Source organism: Lutra lutra, chromosome 8 (assembly GCF_902655055.1).
Source record: "Lutra lutra chromosome 8, mLutLut1.2, whole genome shotgun sequence".
Lineage (NCBI taxonomy): Eukaryota > Metazoa > Chordata > Mammalia > Carnivora > Mustelidae > Lutra > Lutra lutra.
Genome location: NC_062285.1, coordinates 130,509,713 through 130,530,970, shown reverse-complemented (window position 1 = coordinate 130,530,970; position 21,258 = coordinate 130,509,713). Strand labels below are relative to the sequence as shown.

General features: G+C 45.0%; 2 protein-coding genes across 2 annotated transcripts in view; one reads left to right on the top strand and one right to left on the bottom strand.

The window, feature by feature from the left end:
• Positions 1–9,038, bottom strand: part of TIMP3 (TIMP metallopeptidase inhibitor 3) — a 57,697-nt gene extending 48,659 nt beyond the window's left edge. The window contains exon 1 of the mRNA XM_047742765.1: positions 8,603–9,038. Coding sequence (XP_047598721.1) covers positions 8,603–8,723 — 121 coding nt within the window. The 5' untranslated portion in view covers positions 8,724–9,038. The remainder of the gene's footprint in view (positions 1–8,602) is intronic.
• The window catches only part of SYN3 (synapsin III), a 459,720-nt gene that overhangs the window by 205,478 nt on the left and 232,984 nt on the right, over positions 1–21,258 (top strand).

Here is a 21,258-nt window from a genome sequence, read left to right as displayed (position 1 = left end):
TGAATCAGGACATTTTCTCTAGGTCCCCTTCCCTTCTCTAGACACTAATTTTTTAAGCAACCAAGCAAAAACTTCGCTTAGTTCCACTATGGCTGGGATGGACACCTTGTGACCTCCTGTCAAATGCTATTTAGTGAGTTCCTTTAGCTAGAATCAATGTGTACTTGTTTACTTCAGCCCATCAGAGATTAACACGGGAAACAAACACCCAAACCCATGTCACCTCCTCTGGAAGATTATGCAGGACATGTTGGTAACCTGCTAGCTCTACCAGCCCATTCTTAGCACTGTGGCTAAACAGAAGGATGACAAGAGTCATAAGTGTGCGGGCCTGCGCACATGGAGGAGGGATGGTAAATCTCTGTAAAACTAAAGAACGACTCTCAGAGTTGTTCAGAGTGAAGAACAGTGGTCTACCAAGGGTCCATGAGCTATCTTTAGCACTTCAGTAAGCCAACTCAAATCATATAATAAACCATCCAATAACCCATGAGAAATCTTCTCAGGCTTAAGAAGACACCAAGTGCCATTGCTTCCTGCTGCAAATAGTTTGTGTATTAGCTGATTATGTCAGGAAAAAATGGCTATTACCAGCCACTATAAGTATAGTTTAACTGGTTTTCATGGAAAAATCATTGACACATGAAATGTGGTGGGTGGTTTTTCCCAGAATAGAAAGAAAATTAATAAAAAACAGTCCTCAGCATTGAAAAGGCTGGTTCAGTGGAAGGAGCACCACAACAGGGATTTGAAATAAGGTTCAAGGCTTGGTTTCCTTAGAACTACACAGCAATAAAATTGGGGCCAGCAGGGGAGACCAGAGCTGGAGAGGCTGGCTATGAAGAAAATCAAAGAGAAGCATACTAAGGGGGCACCCTGGCAGTAGGGAGTAAAAAAATCCAATATGGAGGAAGTTGCTAAGGGGTAGCACATTTGAGAACTAGAGAGTCCTAGCCCTTGGTCTATCCTTATTTGAAATATAACTTTTGGATAGACCAAGCAAGTGTAGATTCTACTTCTTAGAGGTGTGGTCTTGGACAAGCAGTTTTACCCTTTCACCTCAGGTCACTCACCAGGCAGCTGGGATGGGTCATGTCTACCTCACAGCATGACAGATAAGCAAGCAAGGATTTTGGTACAGTGCCTGGAACACAGTAAATACACCTGAGGCATTTTTGGTGACCCCTGATGTAATGGCATTTAGAAATCTCCAAGCTTTTTTCTCTGGGAGTATGAATGGAGTATTATGACCCAAAGATGGGACTGGACTGATCAAGTAATACGGACAGCAGAGCAGATGCTTCCCCTCTCAGAGGGGCTAGATGCATCCCTCTGGGTGGAATACAGCCCTTAGGTCTCTCTTCAGCCCAAAAATGACCCACTCTGGGAATTTCCCATGCAGCTTTGGAGAATTTGGTTTTTATTAAACATAGTGTTTTTCAACATGCTCAAAATTTGGGCAAGGTGTGACTATTCTTCTACACTAATGCAGGGAGGTGGGAAGGGAAGTGAAACCTGAAGAATGGGAAGTTGATGAGGGTGTTCAAAAACTAGAGGATAGCATGGGCCAAGACCCAGACAGAGAAGCTGAACAGCAGGAGCTGGAAAGGCCAGTGATGAAAGAATGATGAAGAAGGTGGCAGGGGTCAAACTGGTCCTCATTAGAGTCATTTTATGACACTTCGTCCCAAGAGTTCAATGAAGGGTTTTAATCAGGACAGTGAAATTCTCTCTCTCTCTTTTTTTTTTTTTGATGTTGAATAATTTTTATTTTCATTTTGTATAAATATAATATTACATATACTCTGGGTTATGTTGCAAAATCACTGCAAAATACTACAGTTTTTGTTTCAGGAGTCATTCAACCTGCTAGTCTTACACTCTACTTTCTGTGTGAGTTGGTTGTAATCTCAGTGCCATTCTCCAAGCCTTTGCTACATTGGTTTGAGTCTGACCCATGCATGTGTAGACCAGAGGTTACTCTAGAACTTTGTCAGGGTTCATACACAAAATTAAGGGGTCTCCTTCTTTGGTTCTCTCCTTCTATGTACTCTCCTCATTGTCCAGCTTACAGGGGTTCCCTTTCCTGGTTTCTTTTGCTCAAAGGATGACGTGATTTCCGTCAGTATTTTACCTCTGGCAGGGTGTGGCTTTCTGACTGGTATCTACTTAAGGAACATGCATGACCTTAAGAAAAAGAAAAAAAAAAAAAAATATATATATATATATATATTTTTTTTTTTTTTTTACTTTCCTCCATAGTCCACCTGCTTTTGTTTGTGATTTCTGATACTAAATAACTCAACAGTATATTGCTTTTATTCCCACCTCTTTTAAGATCTTGGAGATAATCACTGTACTTTTCATTTTAAAGCAGTGTGGTGTTTTGGTTTTTTTTTTCCATTTCATTATGTGTTTATTTATTTATTTATTTATTTATTTTTAAAAAATGAAATTCTCTCTTAAACCAGTCCTTCTAGCTCCCATAATGACCCCAGCATCTTTCTTGGCTAGAACCCACCATGCTTTCCTCTCTTCAGTCCATCTCCATTCCCCATGGCCTCCCACCATTCCCATCCAAGCACCATCCAAATACAATAGCAAGGGCAGTAGGGAAACAAAGGAATGAGTCCCCTCACTGTCACCATAAGTCTGGGTAAGGGCAGTCAACAAGGGGATATCTTTGAGTCGGCAAATAAAACCGTACACACGTCTTCAACGTACAGCCACATGTGCCTAAAACTGAGCTCATAGCAAACCCCAAAGTCAACAACTTAAGGTAATGAAAGCCCCTTGCTTACTATGAAAGCAAAAAATGAAACCATCTTCAACTGCATGACTCCCAAACTGCATCATGTCAAAAGACATGGCTTTCCGAGCACTTAAGTATTATAAAAATACTCCCATCAACTTAATCTAAGTGGCCCTAATTTTGCTCCCTTTCAGAGGGACAAAAGTACAAGCAATAAGAAAAAAAAAACCTCAGAAAATAAATAAAAATTATAAACTGTTCTCCCATTTGAGAGAGGCATGGAAGTCCCTCCAGCACAGGGCTGTCATAGTCCCTCCACTCTTTCATGTTGCACATCCGAAAAGAGCCATGTGAACAGAGCCACTCTGGAGAGAAAACTGGCAGGTGCTGTTAAAATATAAAATATAGTTACTTATGTCCAGTAATTCAAGTTATATATTTGCTGTGAAGAAATATTTGCACATGTGAACAAGAGGATTAGACAACTCTTTATTGCAGTGCTCTTTGCAAACAGGAAAAGCTATTAAAACCTATACACCTATAAATAGAGAAATGGCTAAATAAATACATTCTGTACTTACAGGGATACATATTATAATAAAACAGCATAGAGTAATATAGAATATTATATAATATAAGGCAATTAACATCTAGTATAGAAGTTGATTATATTTTAGAACCAGCCTGCTGGGTTTTAAACAGTCTCTGCTATAATCTCGAACAAGTTATTTAATTTTTCTAAGCCTCAGTTTCCTCATCTGTAAAATGGGAATGACAGTAGCATGCTTGCCTCATAGGACTATTGAAAGAATTAAATGAGTTAATGCATGTTAACTATTTAGAATGGTGCCTGGCACTTAATAACCACTCTATACCTGTTAGCTCTTTACAATTATAATCCCATGGAATACTATATATAGAATGATGTGGATATGTATGTGTACTAACTGAGAATAATCCCTAATATACATTGTTCAGTTACAAAAAGCAAATGCTATATGTGGTATTCCATTATTTATTGTATTCTATCATTCATGTGTCTAAGAGAAAAACTACTATAAATTTCCCTTGGGTACCTATGTATGTAAATGAATAGAGAAGAAAGGACCTGGAGAAGAAGCTAGAATTAGAGGAAGTGGTCCAAAAGGACATCAGCTCTATCTAATTTTAGATAGATGATAGATAAATAGATACACATGTGCATATACACAGTTACATACATGGGCATAGAATGTATTCATAGAACACTTGTGGCTTTTAAAATGTGGAGAAAACGTAAAGGGCCAAGGTGTTGCAAATTATTATTCCTCTTTTATAAATGAGGAAACCAAAGCTTAAAGATATCCAGTAATGTGCCTAAGAGCACACCACCAACAGGCCCCAGAGGAAGGATTTAAGCCCAGCTCTGCCTGCCCCACAGCCTTGCCACCACCCCACGCTGCCTCTCAAGGCCACCCAGGAGTTGATGATGACAAAAGCTAGAAGAAGGGACCTCCTTGTCCACACCAGCTGGAATGGTAAAAGTCAAATGCAGTGGAGAATTGTGTTGTTGTTTTTGTTTTTAATTAATGAACCTGTTGGAATGTGCCATTCAGCAGTGGAGCTGAATGGTTCCTGCTGTTCCTGCAAAACAAACAAAAGTCCCTCCACCCAAGCCACTTCTGTGGCCACTTTTCTAGCCTTATCTATCCAGGGACTGTGAAAGGGACACAGAACTGTTGGCAGAGGGACCTTCTCCCGCCAGCAGGGACCCAGTCTCTGGTCTTCCTGCCACCACACTAGACATCTACATAGACTGGGCATCTTACCCTGGGCAGCCCCAACTCATCCCCATCTAGAAGGGGAAGAGTCTTGAAACCCAAGGTGTTTTGTCTCCATTAGCTTTACTTCTCCCTGGGTCTCAGTGTGATAAACTGAGTCATTATTTTACTGTGACTTGGTGGTGTTGAGGGTCTCTTTCAGTTCTAACAGCCAAAAAACTTTAGAAATTTTCCTCTATTTTCCTCCCTTTATACCCTAAACTAATAATAATAATAGTGATTATTATTATTATTATTTCTCCTTCTCATAAGATGATATTTACTTAAAACCTCAGGTCATTTTGGCTCTCTTCATACTGTTAATGAAAACTTCCCAAATCAATAAGTAAAGCATCCTTCAAAAGTTAATCTTCCATTCCCCTTCAGTCAGAGGAAGGGTTGTTTGCCTTAGAATATCAAGGGTAAATGAAAGTTGAAAAGGTTTTGAAGAATGGCATAACTAAGAATGAATTCATTTTACCATTTAGTAGCTGGGTGACCTTGGGAAAGCACAACCTTTCCTAGACCTGATGTTTTCCACCTGAAAAATGGATTTGATACCTACTCTTAAGGTTGCTGGGTGGATGAAGGACGCGGGATCTATGAAATGCTTGTACTCAGTAGGAGTCTGAGAGATGTCCCTTCCCTCCTACATAGAGCAGCTCTCCTCTTTTCCAGGGTTCCCAAGATTTGGGCAGCCTAGGTCCCCTCCCCAAGTGGCTGGCTCCTCTCTGAAGTCTGATCCTTTTTATCTTCCTTTGGTCACAAAGCCTAGTGTGGAGTGTAAGTGTGTGTGTGTGTGTGTGTGTGTGTGTGTGTGTGTCCGTGCACGAGCGCGTGCGTGTGAGAGAGAGAGAGAGTGTGAGAGAGAGAGAGAGAGGGAATGGGTCTGGCTTCTTTGAAAATGGCTTCTTTGCTAAAACCACAACCTCAGATCTGATACCAAAAGAATCTGCTGGCACTGGTCCCTGTCAAAACAATTCAGAGATATCCAGAGACTGTCCTCCAGGGCTGGCAGCGGGCCCCCAAGCTCAGCCTCACTCTTGAATTCCCAACAGGCTCAGGAGGCAGGCCCCCAACACTCCATGGCACAGCCCCATTCCTCTATGCAAAGGAGGCTGGAGAGAAGGGCTTGGCATTCTGAAGCAAAATTCTCTCTCTCTCTGCTGCCTGCCTCCAGCAGAAACCACACACACACACACACACCCCAATTTTCAGAAGGCTCTTGGCACTGCCTACCCCTTCCTGAGCTGGACAGAGCTGCTGGAGCAGGATCTACCCAGTCAAGGCTACATCCTTCATTCCCAGCCCCCTCCCTTCCCTCCTCCAGAGTCAAGGTTTTGTCAGGAGTTTCAGGGGCACTGACTGGTGGGGAGGGGGCCACAGACATCCTGGCTGCTGCCAACTCCTTTTCTTTCCCCTACAGTATGTTTTATAAGCCGGCATGTAGTTTATTCTTCTCCTAAACACTTCACTAGGGTGCAGGGCCTGGAGTTGCCATAGAAACACCTTTTAACTCCTCCCCATCCAGAAAGCAGTGCCAATCCCCAGAGTCTGAGGGGAGAAAGGCAGAAAGAGACACCTGTGGATGAGGAGAAAGGAGAGGGAAGACCATGGGGGTTCGTTAGACAGGGCCAAGTCAGGCATACGGTTCCCTTTACCCAGGAACATGGCACTCAGACACAAAGAGAAAACAGCCAGGAAGGTTCTGGAAGAAGAAGCTGGTGGTCTGGCATGAGCATCTTTAATGGGCTACAGCGTTGATTGGTGGGGTCTTAAGGGCCAAGGAGAATGGGAAGCTCCTATACATTTCCTTCAGGGAGAGGACAGGCAGAGCTTCAAGCCAGACTGGAAACAGAAAGGCTCTTCAGCAAGGAAAACTGGGAGCCACCTACTGGACACCAGCAGGGTACTGTAAGGCAGCGGAGGTCAACAAGTAAGCAGTCCACATCCACACCTCCCATTTTGAAAAGCATTATCTCATCCCTACCACTAGTGCAGTGCACCAAACCCAGGCAGAACAGTTTTGGATTGGTGCCAGCATATCGAAAAATTTTTTTGTTTCCTTTTTATTTTCACTGCCACAATGTTCTGGTCTTCGGGTACTTTCTAGTAACTTAGCTTTTCTCTGGGCAGTTTATCGAGGGTGGGGATTTGTTAAATCAGTCCAGAGAAATTACAAGAAACTTTCTGCATCAGCTCAGACCCACAGCAGGAAACCTAAGAGTCAGTCAGAGCAACCATTAAAAGCCGGGTCTCCTTGTTGCTGTTTCCACTGCTCTCTGGTGAACTTCCAAGGTGAAAACCCAAAAGCCAAGGGCAAGGGGGAGTCATGAGGTCTCCCTCTCCCCACACACCAAAAAATCCAAGCGAACACACCCAAGCCATTGCCCAGCAGAACAGGGTGCCCTGACTCCACCTGTCAGCCTCCTGGCCTCCTCACGGAGCAAAACCAGAGCTCACCTGCAGCAGCAGCAGCTCCCAGCACTACTCAGGTGGGAATGTTACCAGTGGGGGGAGGAGGGCAGGCCAAGTGGAATTGGGGTGGGAGCAGTCAGAGGAGAAGGAAGAAAACCTTCCAGGTCAGGCAGCCCAAAAGAATCCTTCAGGCAATCCACAAACGGAGGGGACGGCCGGATTCCCCCGGGGAAAGGGAAGGGTGCACAGCACGGGCCCCAGGAAGCCTCTAACAAGGGTGACCCCAGGTCACATAAACACCCACTCCTGCCAACTGGGCTGACCTTCTGGTCACCAACCTCCCTGACTTCTCCTAGGCTCAGCACGGCCCCCCAGCAGTGCCCCTCCCAACTTCGGCTGCCTCCTCTGCCAGGCTCCTGTCTCCTCCCCCTCCTCTCCCGCTGCACACTTGTGGAGGCCCTCACCCAGGACCCAGTGGAAAATTTTCCTTCTTCTTTATGACTTAAAACACACACGCTCCATTCTTCACCTCTGAATCGACACAGGCAGAGGGCAGCTAGACTGTGCCCCACCCCACCCCAACCCGAGTACACACACACACACACACACACACACACACACACAACAGGGGCCACTGGACTTGCATGCTTTATGAGCTGGAAAGGAGAGGAGAGATGTTTTCCAGCTGCTACTCCACCTCTGGCCATCCAAACACAAGTGTCCCGAACACTCCCAAACAAGTTCTCCCAGGACACTTGCAAGGCCCTGGAGAAAAACTGGTTCTACCTCTTGCTGAGTCTCTAATCAAGACACCAAGTCCAGTTTGGAATTGTCACCATGATGTGATCCTTGGCATTTTTGTTCTTTTGGTGACAAATCTGTTTTCCACTGCTCATTCTCCCCCTCCCCACACACATCCAAGGGGAAAAAAAATAGCCTTCCTGTGAATTCTCACAGCTATGTGATAAGTGATCCCTCACACACGCCACCTCCTGCTTGCTATCAACACTCTCAAATACGGTTCCTCCGGGAAAGGGTCAACCCCACAGCTTTCTTCTCATTTCCCCCCTTAAATCCACTCAAACTTGGCAGTCCAAGAAGCTCCCTTAGCCCTTGCTTGGGAAGTGGGAGGCTGGTTGGGTCTCAGTGAAAAGAATGAACTTCATGGGTGCAGGAGAAAATGCAAACTCAGAAAACTTCAAGATTCCCCTGCAACTTTGTGCACATGGCTGGCAACTTTTTAAAAACTTCTGAACATCCAGTATTTTAGTTAGTTGGCATTCCAAATTTTAGGAATCCTCTTCCACCCTTCTCCCTCAGCCCTTCCTCTCGTGATAGTGAAAAAGGGAAATTTCCCAGATGTCAAAAGGACCAAGAGGGACCTCACGCCCTAAAAGGAGAGCAAAGGCTGCAAGGGGTTCACTCAGCCACTGCAGGTTTTCTCTGCAGGGCATCTGCCCCTTCAGCTATGCCATATCCTCCGACCGAAGAAACTGAGTTTCGCCACCCCACCCCAAGCTCAGGCAGAGAAAAGGAGCGGGGCTTGCCATGCCACCCGGAGCTGCGCCCCATTCCCGGCGCAGCGCAGGAGCGGGCACCGCGGGGGCTCTGGAGGGGACACCCGAGTGCTTACCGATGTCAGAGTTGCAGAAGGCGTCCTGGGGGTGGCTGGGCGAGCATGTGCACGCCTCGGCGCCCCAGTCCCCCAGGCTCCAGCTGCCCAGGAGCACGACTAGCCCGAGCCAGGGAGTCATTGCCGCTGCCGCTGCTGAGGCTGCTGCTCGCCTCTCCAAAGTTGTGCGCGCCGCTGGAGGGGCCGCTGCAGCCCGAGCTCTCCTGCTCCGCCGTGCGGGGCAACTTTGGCCTCGGGCGCGCTGCCCCGGGGGTGCCCAGCCGGACGGGATGGGGCAAGGCAAGGCTGGCTCAGCCTGGCGCACGACTCTGCGGGCCGGAGGTCTCTCTGGGCGAAGGAGCGAGGGCTGGGGCGGAGCAGGAGGAGCAGAAGGAGGAGAAGCCGTCTGAGCGCCCACCCGCTGCCGGCTCTGCGCCGCTGCCGGGCGGCTGAGTGATATAGTGCGGGTCCCCCGGGCACCCCCTCTCGGGCACTCGGCGTCCGCCCCCTGCGACCAATGGCAGAGCCGCATTACCTCATCGGCCCTCCGAAAGAGGCGGGGCCGGGGGCGCGGGCCGACGGGGCGGGGCCAGGCCGGACCGTTCAGATCCTTATAGGGAATAATGCGGCTGTGGGCACCCGAGTGGGTGAAACGGAACGTGTCTTGATCCTACGCTTGCCGAGTGACCCCCGGAGCGGCGCTCCCGTGCCCCACCTCGCCAGTACCCTGACCACACATCCACCCTTCTGAGTACTTCTGACCCAAACCAAATCAACTGCCACCCACCACAGCACCAGGCCGTCCTCGGGTCACAGGCGGCCTTGGTCCTGGAGACCCTGCCTGCGCCTAGTGGAAAGGCTAGGGAAAAAGGCTAACTCTCCACCTTCTCTGGAAAGAGCAGGCTCAGAGGGGAAGGGATCAACTGACAACCTACACACACACCCCCGACCTTCCTGGAGGTGAGGGCGCAATATGCCCTTTGGAGCTGGCTACAACGGACTGCTGTTCCCCGGGGGCTCACCCAGAGTAAATTGTGAAGTCATTGAACAAACGCTGTTCTGGATGTTGGATGAGCAAAACAAAATCCTTGCTTCCATGGAAGTTTCAGGCAGTGCATCAGTGAATTCACCAGTACACCGAGTAATTTCCTGCGGTGATGGTATCATGAAGACGAAAAACATAGAGAATGGTTTAGAAATCACTGAGGGAAGGGAGCGATCACTGTTTTCTATGGGGTAGTGAGAGAAGGTCTCTCTAAGGAGGTGACATTCTACCTGAAAGTTGAGCAAGTAGAAGGAGCAGGAGGAAATCTGGGAAGAGAGAACACCAGTCAGGGAGAACAGCAAGTGTAAAGACCCTGAGCTTATTCGAAAAACAGTGAGTAGAAAGGGCAGGAGGAAATGATAATCCCACCAAGGCCAGACAAGTCTCCATTCTTCAGCAAAGAATTTGGGGTTGAACTGATCCAAAACTGGGGTAACTTACACCAGATTCTAGAGAACTATCCAGGATCTTAGACTACTAGCTATAATGGATAATTGCTAATAACTAATACTATGGCTCTCCTTATTATTAAGTAATATCTTGATTCTACCTTATAGTTTCCATGCCACACCTCATTATATCTCACAAAAATTTTTTTCAATAGGAAAAACACAAAATACTATTCACACTTTCCAGATGAGGAAACTGGCACAGAAAGGTGACATGGCTTGACAAACAGCCAGGAACTACATTCACTCATTTGCACCGGAAGAGAGACTTTATTTCCCTGGACTTCAGCAGTAATTAGCTGTCATGGGGCAGATGCCCTTTTGCAGCTGGAGTCTTCTGTCTTTCTATCTTTGTGTGTCTCTCTCTCTTTCTCTCCTAACTCATTCTGTTTAGAAAGAGACTTGAATGTTTTCGCTATAGATGTGCAGAAAGTTTGGAACAAAATAATCCTCAGAAATGCAAGTTCAACTTCTTTCTCAGAAACTCTATTTACACCTCCAAGAAGTGACAGTGGGATGGCAGAAGCAGAAAAATTGATTGAAAATGGTATTTCCAAAAACATTTGTTAAATTCCTTTGCCACCACGCCCCCCTTAATAATTGTAGCTATAAGGAAGGAATCGTTTCCACATTTTTCTGCCCTATCCCCTTCCCAACTTTTAAGCCCCTTTCCACCTTAACTCTAACTGTAGCCTGCCCCAGATAGATCTTTCCCTTTTTAAATGTTTACTTCAGCACTTAGCTCACTATTTCGTAGAGTATAATTGTATCATTTCCCCAATCACATTAGAAATACTTTGAGACCTGAGATACGTGGCCACCCTCCTTTTTTAGACTTCTGAATACAAAATCGGGTCCCAGGAGACTTGGGTGTGGGTATGGCCAGGAGCCCATAGAGTCTGGAACAATGGACACTCCAAAGGCCACTCCAAGGATCTGGGTTGAATGAGGGCATACTTGGTGGGATTTGAGAGTTTTGCTTATCCTTGCATGGTGCCAGTCATGTGGAAGGTTTTATAAGCCTTTCCAGACCAAGTCCACTTGGGATAAGCATCTTACGTGATAAAGGCCCTCTCTTCTCTTTTTTTCTTTTCACTTTACAGTTTTGTCCAAAATGCCAATATTTTCTCCAAGGGAAGTCTGCCTAGAACATGAGTTCTAGGTAGGTAACTTTGCTGAACTTCAAGCAGCACGTTCCTTATAGAAAACATCTGAAGCATTTGATTATGGCAACTACTTAATTATGTAAGCACCAAGAGTAATCTGATTGTTTTTCCAGCTGAAAGGTAATGAAATTGCCTTTGGGTTTATTTCTTCTTGCTCCCCATCCAAAGCTGATCCATGCAGCGTCTTTGGAGTTTAGCTTTCTTTTCAGTTAGGAAGTTCTTCCTAATATCTAACTCAAGAAACTCCTCTCTTCCCACCCATGAGAATTCAGTTCAGTCCTCACCCTGAGGAAGAGAAAGAACAAGCTCCATGAATCCTTGTGAAGAAGAGCCTGACCGCCAGGGTCAGCCCGTGCAGCAAGCAGACCTCAAAGGTGTCAGTCTGGATGCCATATGGTGTCCTTAGACTCAATAATATATAAGAATTACTTTTTCTTTTTTTTTTTTAAGATTTTATTTGACAGAGAGAGAGAGAGAGAGATCACAAATAGGTAGGCAGAGAGAGATGGGGAAGTAGGCTCCCTGCTGAGCAGAGAGCTCGATGCGGGGCTCCATCCCAGGACCTTGAGATCATGACCTGAGCCGAAGGCAGAGGTTTAACCCACTGAGCCACCCAGGCACCCCAAGAATAACTTTTTCAAGACTATTTTATAAGCTGATGGAGTAGACCTGCGGCTAATGTTAAGAATGACGGTACCGGCTCTCCCACCTTCTCTTGACAGCTAAGAACAAGGATAGATTTGTAAACCTCAGAAGAACTGAAGTTCCAAATCTCTCTGGGTTATCCTCAACCTACCAGGCTGCCCACATTTCCCCTTTCCTGGAACTTTTCTAGGGTAGGTGAGTTCATGTCCACCTCCTTCATATCAAGTTACAGGACGCTGGAATCTTTGAGAAGTCTCTCATAGACATTTAGACGTCCTTTAAAAGGACCTCAGAGACTACCCATCCTCATTTTATAGGTGGGAAAGAAAAGGTTCAGACAGGTGAGAAAATTGCCTCTCACGGTCAGCTCGTGGCTAAGCCAGGAGTGCTTTGCAGCTGCATGATTCCTTAGCTGGCTCTCTCCCATGCACTTGTGGACCTCAGTTTCCCCAGCCACAGTGCATGACCCAATGTTTGCACCCTAGTTGTGGAAACTCCAGCCACTCATACTCTGGAATTTGCATGACAGATCTGCAGATGAGTTTGTTTCAGAGTCTCTTTGTTCAGTGTGTAACACATGGACAGTCCTGCATGCCCCCTGCCCCTCACTAAAAGATTCTCTGTCATGACAATAACCACCTCTGAGCCAATCAGGACAAATACCAACTCTGTTCCCCTCAGAGGTGTATCTCCTGTGTATTTATTGTTTCCCTTTCTAAATTATTACTTAATACTTTGAAAACATTCCAAACACATTACTGCAAAGAAATCCATGAAACTTTATTTCTGGGGGACAAAGAGAGGCTGTGGTGGGGTGGGGGGAAGCAAAAGAACTGAGATTGGTTCCAAATGTTGCAGAAGAACAATTGTGTGTGTGGACTAGTCACCTCATCTGTCCAGACTTCAATTTGTGTTTATTGGATGAAAGCTATAATGTAATGGTCTCCAAGATTCCCCTCAGCTCAAAAAGTCTTAGGGTTCCATGGGAAACTCTCAAGGACAAGGAAGGGAAGATAGATCTTGCCATTTAAACAGGTTTGAGACAAATCAAATGTGTCCAAAACCGAAGCACATCCATCAGTCTCTCAATCAACACTTAGTGAGTTCCTATTCGGTTCTCTCTGTTCCCTCCTTGAAAACAAAGACAGTGCTGGTGAAGTGTTAGGAGAGACTGAAGCTCTTGTTTCTGAGAGAGCCCTGTTTTAATTACTTGTTTATCTGTCTGTTTACTTCTTGGGTCATAAGCACTAAAAGGTCAGGAAATATGTCTTTGATTGTCTCTATATCTTATTTTTAAAATGCATTGAACTACTGTTGCAATTTAAATATCGCCTCCCCCAGAAAGCCTTCTCTAATTCCCCTCCCCAGTCTTCATCAATCACCTGCAGTGTATTCCCACAGCACCCTGTGCTCCTTTCTTTCATACTACTTAGCTGACAAGAATGTGATTGTTTATCCATCGGTTTCCCTTCCTAGATAGAGGACATCCCTTGAAGACAGTGTTGGTAACAAAGAAGTCCGCAAGTATTGGTTCAAAGAGTCGAATTAATTGGTCCAACCAACCCCTTCCCACTATTCAGATAGGCCTTGGAGAGCTCGCAGAGCCCTATCCCTCTGACCAGTGCTAGGGGGCGCTATAAGCCAGAGAACACCCATTCCCTCAGCCTGTAGTCTCTGCCAGTCTCACGGAGAGGAAGGGAGAGGTAATTCCACACTAGTCACCCACTTTGAGTGGGTGAAACTAACCCCTCCCGTCTACAATGGCCACAAAGCTGTCAGGCAGTATCCCGTCTGGGTCTGCAGCTGCCCAGCTCCTCCACCCCCAAGCTGGCCCCATGTCAACCCAAGGGGAGACATGCTCTCAGGAACCTACATACTCGTGAATCATGGGTTTGGGGGGAACTGGGAAATCTGGGAACACAGCAGACAATGCTGCGATCCCACTCTTTCGGGGCAGAGCTGGCCTCTGGAAATTAAATGAGAAGAAGGTGCTGACAAGACATTTGTCAGTTCTGTTGCCTCATCGGGAAACACCTCTTTTCTTCCCTTCCTTTTCCCCTCTAGACCCTAGTCACGATGCCTTCCCCCAAACCCACAGTCCTCATCTGAAAGTCATTACATTCAAAATAGCCTTTTCCAAGCAGCAGTCAGCCCTGGTCCACCCTTCACCATGAGCCCTGGCCAGACCCTCAGTGGGGCTGCTGCCCAGCCCTGGGAATTATGAACCTGAGATGGTAAGCACTTCTGGTTCTCTTGTGTCTGGCACCAGCCGGGAGTAAACACCTTTTCTCATTTCCATCTGGAGCCAATTTCATGGCAGTAAAATTACAAAACGTCTCTTGCCCTAGCTCCCCACTAGTCCTGCCATGGAGTGAAGACCCTTCAGTAAGAGTCTCTGGATGCATTTACCTGAAACCTGGGCTTTTCATATTTCCTTCCAACCCCATCTACTCCCAGGGATTCTTAAGCCAGAAAACACATGTGTGCTGTAGAGACATGTTGTACCCCATGTTTTCTGGTGGTGAGAGATGGGAAACAGAGTTAATATTTCATTCAGCTCTTGCTTTTAAAAATTTTTTAAATTATTTATTTATTTTTGACTATGTGCTCAGTCAATTATTTCTGTGAATGGTGATATAAGTGGAGGGAGACCTTCTCTTCCTCGACCTTGTCTTAATGTCTTCCTTATGCTGGTGGAGTTCACATGTTTTTCCTTTAAAATTGAGTAGCTGCCTTGTGGTTTCTTTGAAGATTGCACATGCAGCTTTACAGAAAAGGTGCATGTGAGTGTCTCTGCTGGGTGCTCTCCTGGCTTGGGAGGGAATGGGATGGACAGTATGGCCAGTCTCCTGTCCGATGGGGCTGGAGATTCTGTTTCTGGCAAGGCACTTGAACTCTCTTCAACAGAACCTGCTGAAACTGAAGCTGACCTGTCCTGTGTGATGGGGATGTTCCAAAGAGCATTTGACACTTTTGACCACATCCTTCTTTGAACTTGGCTGCTGAGACTCTAGTCTCTCTGGGTTTTCAATTTCCACCTCTCCAACTGTATCTTCTCAGTCTTCTTGGCAGACTCTTTGGACTCCTCTTGTCACTGAGATGTAGGTGTTTCCCAATTTTCTGTCCCTGGCTGCCTTCCCTTCCCTTTTAGCCTCCACACTCTCCCTGGCTAATTCTCTGCCCTGGTTCTAGCTACTGCTCTGCTGTGTGCACAGGAATGGGCACTGCAAGCAGCAGTCTCCTCTGAGCTACAGTCTATAGCCAGCTTCCCCTTGGGTAATTCCACCTGGAGATCCTTTATCACCTCTTCAGATTCCACTGTCTTTCCCCTGATATGATGTTACCCATCAAGGACACCACCTTTCACCAAGTCCTACAGATTCTCACTCCACACATCTCTTCTTACCCTCCCTTTCTCCCCATTCTCACCATTTCTGCCTTGGATCAGGCCCATGTAGATTCTTTGTTGACAGTTTCAATAGTCAAATAATTCGTCACGCTGTCCAGAGTCTTTCTCTGTCAAATGCAACTTTTGCCCTGTTGTTCATGTGAAGTTTTTCAAATATAAATGTGAAGTCATGCTGTCCTTTGCTTAAAATGATTCATTTGTCCTCCATGGCTTTCTGAACGGAGTCTTAAACTCCAAAGAAAGCCATATGAGGCCCTGTGCTGTGATCTGGCTCTTCCCAGGGTCCCACTGTGAGAGGCCATTGGTGTAGAATCCAATGTGATCGCTACCCCTGTAGTTACGCAGCAGAAGGCCGTGTGCTAGCTTATCTCTTCATACCTATGCCCTCATTCCCTCCTCCTAACCCAACCTGAAGTTCTAGCTGTCAGTTTCCTGTCTCTAGGGCTTATTCACACTATGCTCTTTGCCTGGAAGCCACCCTCCACCCTCCTCCATCTCATCTGTAAGGATTCTTATCTTTTAGGATTCAGCTAGAGTTACCACCTCATGGATGTTTTTCTGAGCCTCTATCTTCCTCAATAGAATTGACCTCCACTCCTTGGCTTCTCATCCCTCATTCCTTTCCCACACACACCATACAGTCCAGATTTCCACCCAGTGCTTCTCACACTCTGTTGCCACCAGTGGTTGATAGGTCTTTCTCTCCTCTAGACAGCATCTGGGGAGCCTAACACAGAATCTGCGTATCGTAGGCACTTGCCAAATATTGAAAGAATAAATTAACCAATAAATAGCAGGGAAAATAAAGAGGGAGGTGATCCATTACCTTCACAAATTCACCATTACAGAGGTTCTAGAATCTAGCTTTTTAAGTCAAGAAACTCCTCTGGGTTCAGTTCCCGGACTTGATCAGTCCCAGGGATACTATGATTCATAAGAGACCAGCAAGCCAACCACAATTCCATTGTCTTTGCTTCTAATGAAGTATTTAATTGTCACATAGGTTAGGACACTCATATGTGACCCCCATATTTTCTTCCTTAGAATCAGAGGACTTTGTGTGAGGCTAGTTTCTCATCAGAAGGTTTCTTTGTTGTGTATGGAGTCAGAACAAAGGAAATGAGGTCATTGTAAGGAGGGCTTTTCAGCTGAGATACTATAGAATTCTCCTCACTGAATTGAGGTGAAGGCTTTGCCATGGGAGTGATAATGTTCACACCCACTGGCAAGAGCCCCTCTTGCTAGAAGTTAACAATGCCAGACACACATTGCCAACTTTGGAATCTTTGGTCTTCCCATTTCTCTTCTCCAAACTTGCCACTCTTCCCTTCTTCCACCCAGACTTTTTCTGCTCTGGGGATCTTACAATCCATTTGATTTCTGTGTTTTAGATTATAGTCACCATTCAATGATTCTTTCCAGCCAACTAGTTCGGGTTCTAGATTTTGAATGTTCCCCTTACTGTGTCTCAGTCTGCTACTACAGATGGCCAAGCACATGTGTGGTGTGTGAATTTATGACTTCAGAGCTCAGAAGATAAATAGCCTTCTTTCCAAGTTGTGGGTGGACTCTTCATTAACATTGCTCCACCGACAATCTTTATTTGCCTCACAACTTGTTTGTCGTGGTGTGATTATCAGGTCTTTGGAGGAAAGGAACAGGATTCTCTCCTTTCATCCTTGCTTCCTACAGATATTCCCCCAGATGCTAATTAAGTGTCCACTGCTCCACACTAGGTGCTGGAGATCTAACAGTGAACAAGGCACAGTCCTGCCCTCAAGGAGTTCCCAGTCTCATGGGAGAGAAAGACATGAAAACAAGAGTGGGTCGTACAGACTACAACAGGAGGATCAAGTGTGCTGTGAAATCACAGCACTGGATCACCCAACAAGGGAGTGGGAATATGCTTGGGAACCCATATTATGGTAAGAGCTAGGAGAACTGTAGGTCATCAAATCCAACCCTCTCATTTTCAGATATGGAAAAAGGCCCAGAGAGCTGGGCATTTATATAGTCACACTGGATTATTGACAAAGGCAAGACAAGAAATCAGACCCTTTAGTACTTCATCATCTTCCCATCATCCAGTCTTCTCTAATTGAGTATAAATAATTATTTCCCTGCCCTGTAATATGTAATATGGTAAGCTGAACTATGTAATTCATCTGTAATATGGTAAGCTGAAAAAGATTTCTAAGATAAGAAAAAGGGAAGGGGACTCACATTAGTTGAGTACCAACTATGAATGAGTCATTTCCAATACAGTATTTTCTTCAATCCTCACAACCCTTGATAATAGGTATTATTTTATGTCTGTTTTATGGTTATGGAAACTGAGGCAAAAACAATAACTCAAAAAAATATATGCACTCCTGTGTTCACTGCCGCATTTTTACAACAGCTAAGACATGGAAACAACCTAAGTGTCCACTGATGGATGAATGGATAAATTAATTGTAGCATACACACCCCCCTACCACACACACTGGAATATTATTCAGCCATAAAAAAGAAAGAAATCTTCCCATACGCAATAACATGGATGGATCCCAAGGGTATTGTGCTGAGTGAAACAAGTCAGAGAAAGTCACATACCATATGATCTCTCTTATCAGTGAAATTTAAAAGCAAACAAAACAAAAAATCAACTAATTGATAGAGGGAATGGGACACATATTGGGGTAGGAAGAAATAGGGGAGAGGGTCAAAAGGTAAAAGAAAAAACAGAAAACTGAGGCCCAAAGAAGTTAAGTGCATGTTCAGTTTCTTACAAGCATGATAGAGGCAAAGCTGTGATTCAGACCCAGGGGTCTCTTTCCAAACCAATGCTATTTCTGGAGCCTGAAAATCGCTATACCCTCAGGGTCATCAGGACTTTGGAAGTGCTAATAATTTCCTCTTTGTCTTCTGGGTTCTCTCTGAGGGCTCAGAGCTCATGATCATTGTTAGAACCAAGCAGAAGGAGTCACAGTACCTCCTACTGAGGGCTGGAGAGGGACTTTTATCACCTGGCATGTGAGATGCTTCTTTTGTTTTGCCTGGTTAGCAGTGGAGAGAAGGCAGGAGCAATCACAGAGCAGGCAATTTCTGCGGGTGTAGGTGTGCCCTTTCTTACTCAGAATTTGGATGGATTCCATAGGAACATTACATTTGTATTACAAAGAAAGGGCCCTGAATCTAGAAGCAAGCTGATAGAATATTGCTCGGTACGTTTTTAACAGCCATTGCCTATGGCTTCATATCCTCTTGAAATTTCAAGCACTAGATTGAGGCATTGTGCCAGGTTTTTCTTCCAGTTCTGCAACATACCATATCTGGGTGACTATAAGTAAATCCATGAACCCCCTTTCTTCAAAAGTAAAACCAAGGAGGTTAGACTTTATGATCTCTTGAAACTTCTCAGGGAAATACTTTGGGAGGAGACTGACAAAGGGGTCAAGGACCAAGGCCTGTGACATCAGTAAAACTGGGTTTTCATCCTTCACTTTTTCACCGTGACCTTGAACAAGTTCCTTAACCTCTTGGAGCCTCACATGTCTAGTGGTAAAATGGAAGGGAGATTCATACCTCCTAGGATTTTCATGAATATCAAGGAGGTGTGGTGAGTAAGGCACTTGGCACAGTATCTGGCACATGATAAATTTTCCCTGAGAACCTATATGCGCCAGAGTGTGACCCTATAGGTGTAGGGGTGAATGAGGCCTCTGCCTTCAAGCAACCTGCTGTCTAATGATCTGGATTGATTAAGGTTGAGCATGTTCCCATATCCCCTTTGACCATGTAAGTAATACCCAAAGAAGGGATGAGGTAAAAGGAAGAGGAAAAGAAAACAACAACAATAACAAAAAAATGGTAATAATGGTGAGTTCTTACAGAGTACCTACTGGGTGCAACAAGTTCTTCTAAGCAGTTTGCATATATTAATTCATAGCAAAAACTGTGAGGTAGATGGAATTATCCTCACCCTCCCTGTTTTCAGATATGGAAACAAAGGTACGGAGAGCTTATGTAACTTGCTCAACGTGACATGGTCAGGACGCTGCAGTGCTGGGATTCGTAGCCAGAGCAGCCTGGCTCAAGAGCTTATGCTCTTAACCACCCCACTAGCTTCCTTTTTCCCAGGGAAGGTGAGCATGCAGAAAGTAACAAGTATACCAAATGGCAGACACCTAGTGCCTGTCGCCATTGTGTCTTCTTTCCCAGAACACCTTGTACCCAAGATCAAAGGGTGTGAGAACATGAATCAGATGTAGCCTCTATTGGAAGAGACACGTAGTAGGACAGGGGAGCACCTCTGTAGACCCTCCTGGAGAATAATATTCAGTGGGTTCAGTGTGATTTCCAGCCCTTAGGATGAGCACTGAAGCTGGTGGATCAGAACACTTGTTCAAGTCCCATCTTGTCCATCTACCAAGTTTCTCTCTAGCTTATATTTATACTCTATAATGGGAAGACAAACATCTAATTCACAGAGGTATTTTTCAAGGACTAAGTAATTAAAACCTGAGCACTTCCTATTTGCAGGCCCTGTTCTATGTACTTGATAGATACAAATCTACTTAACTTCCACAACTCTATGAGGTAGGGGCTGTTATCATGCCCATTTTACAAAAAGGAAAGCTGAGGCACAGAGAGGTTCAGCAACTTAGCCAAGACCACACAATTAATAAGTGGTGGAACCAGAATTTGAAGTTCAGAGTCCAATGCTGAACATCTCATCACCTCTCTGTACTCTGATGGACAGTCGAAAACATTTTATAAACACTAAATGGTATTGTTGCTCTGTTCTCATATCCATGTCTTAGGTCTTTGTTCTGCTGTTCCCTTGCCATGGAGTGCCTTTCTTCCTCTCCCCTGGCTATCTCTTACTTGTCCAGGGCTGAAGAGTGGGCTTTGAAACACCGAAAGGCATGATGAAACCAGCTCACCCTGGCTCCTGAGAGCCCAGTTGTTAGATTTTCTGGAATTTTTCAAGTCAGTCGTTAAACACAGCCATTATTAAAAATTTAATTATATCGACTTATAATCAAACAAGTTATATTAGAAATGTGGTAATGAATACTTAAAAGTCATCACTTCCTAATTATTTCATTTTATACTCTAATCTATGGTCTTGAGGCTATGTCCACCTACTGTGTCTGCAGTGGAACTATTGTATCATGGTGAGCTGCTACCAGTGACATCCACTGGTGACTTAAAATTGGCCATGATGGGAACATTTATGCCACAGCAATCGGCAGATGCCACAAGTCAGGCTTATTGTCCTGGAGAGCTGGTTGGTAAATATTCACCTGTACACCACTGTCATTTCTTAGCTGTACATTCTTGGACAAGTAATCTTCTTGTGCCTCAATTTTCCCAACTAATAAAGTAAGGACAGCATTAAGTGTCTATCTCACAGAATTGTGAGGAATAATCAAGATGATACGTGGAAAGGCTTTAGCAGAATGCCTGACACAGTGTCAGCCATCAATGAATGACCACTGTCAGTATTAATATTAAGACAATTTTATTATTAGGCATCATCTCTTACAAGTGGCCTTTCCTTCCACCCAAGCTCGGTGCCACCCATACAGGATGAACTCTGACTTGATATTCACTACAGTACTTCAGGACTGTTCGTTTCGGTGGCATTTTCCCTCTTAGAAAGTGAGCTAATGACAGAGGTGAATTGAGTTTTCTCTTCTGAGCACTTAGCCCAAAGCCTGACACTCAGTAGGTCCTCCATAAAACTGGTAGATTAAATTATTAGTGAAGGAAGAGTTTTAGAAGTACTGAGAAAATCACTGAAAGTCAGAATTAGGAAACTTGGAAACTTCTCTAATCATATTACAAATTTTTAAGAAATTCTTCACATCCTAGCATTACCGGAATATTCTGTTTAGGGTTCATGTGTTGGGAGTACCTTATAATGAGGTCATTTTGGAATTTTAAAAACTAAAAGCCCCCTGATTGGTCCCTAG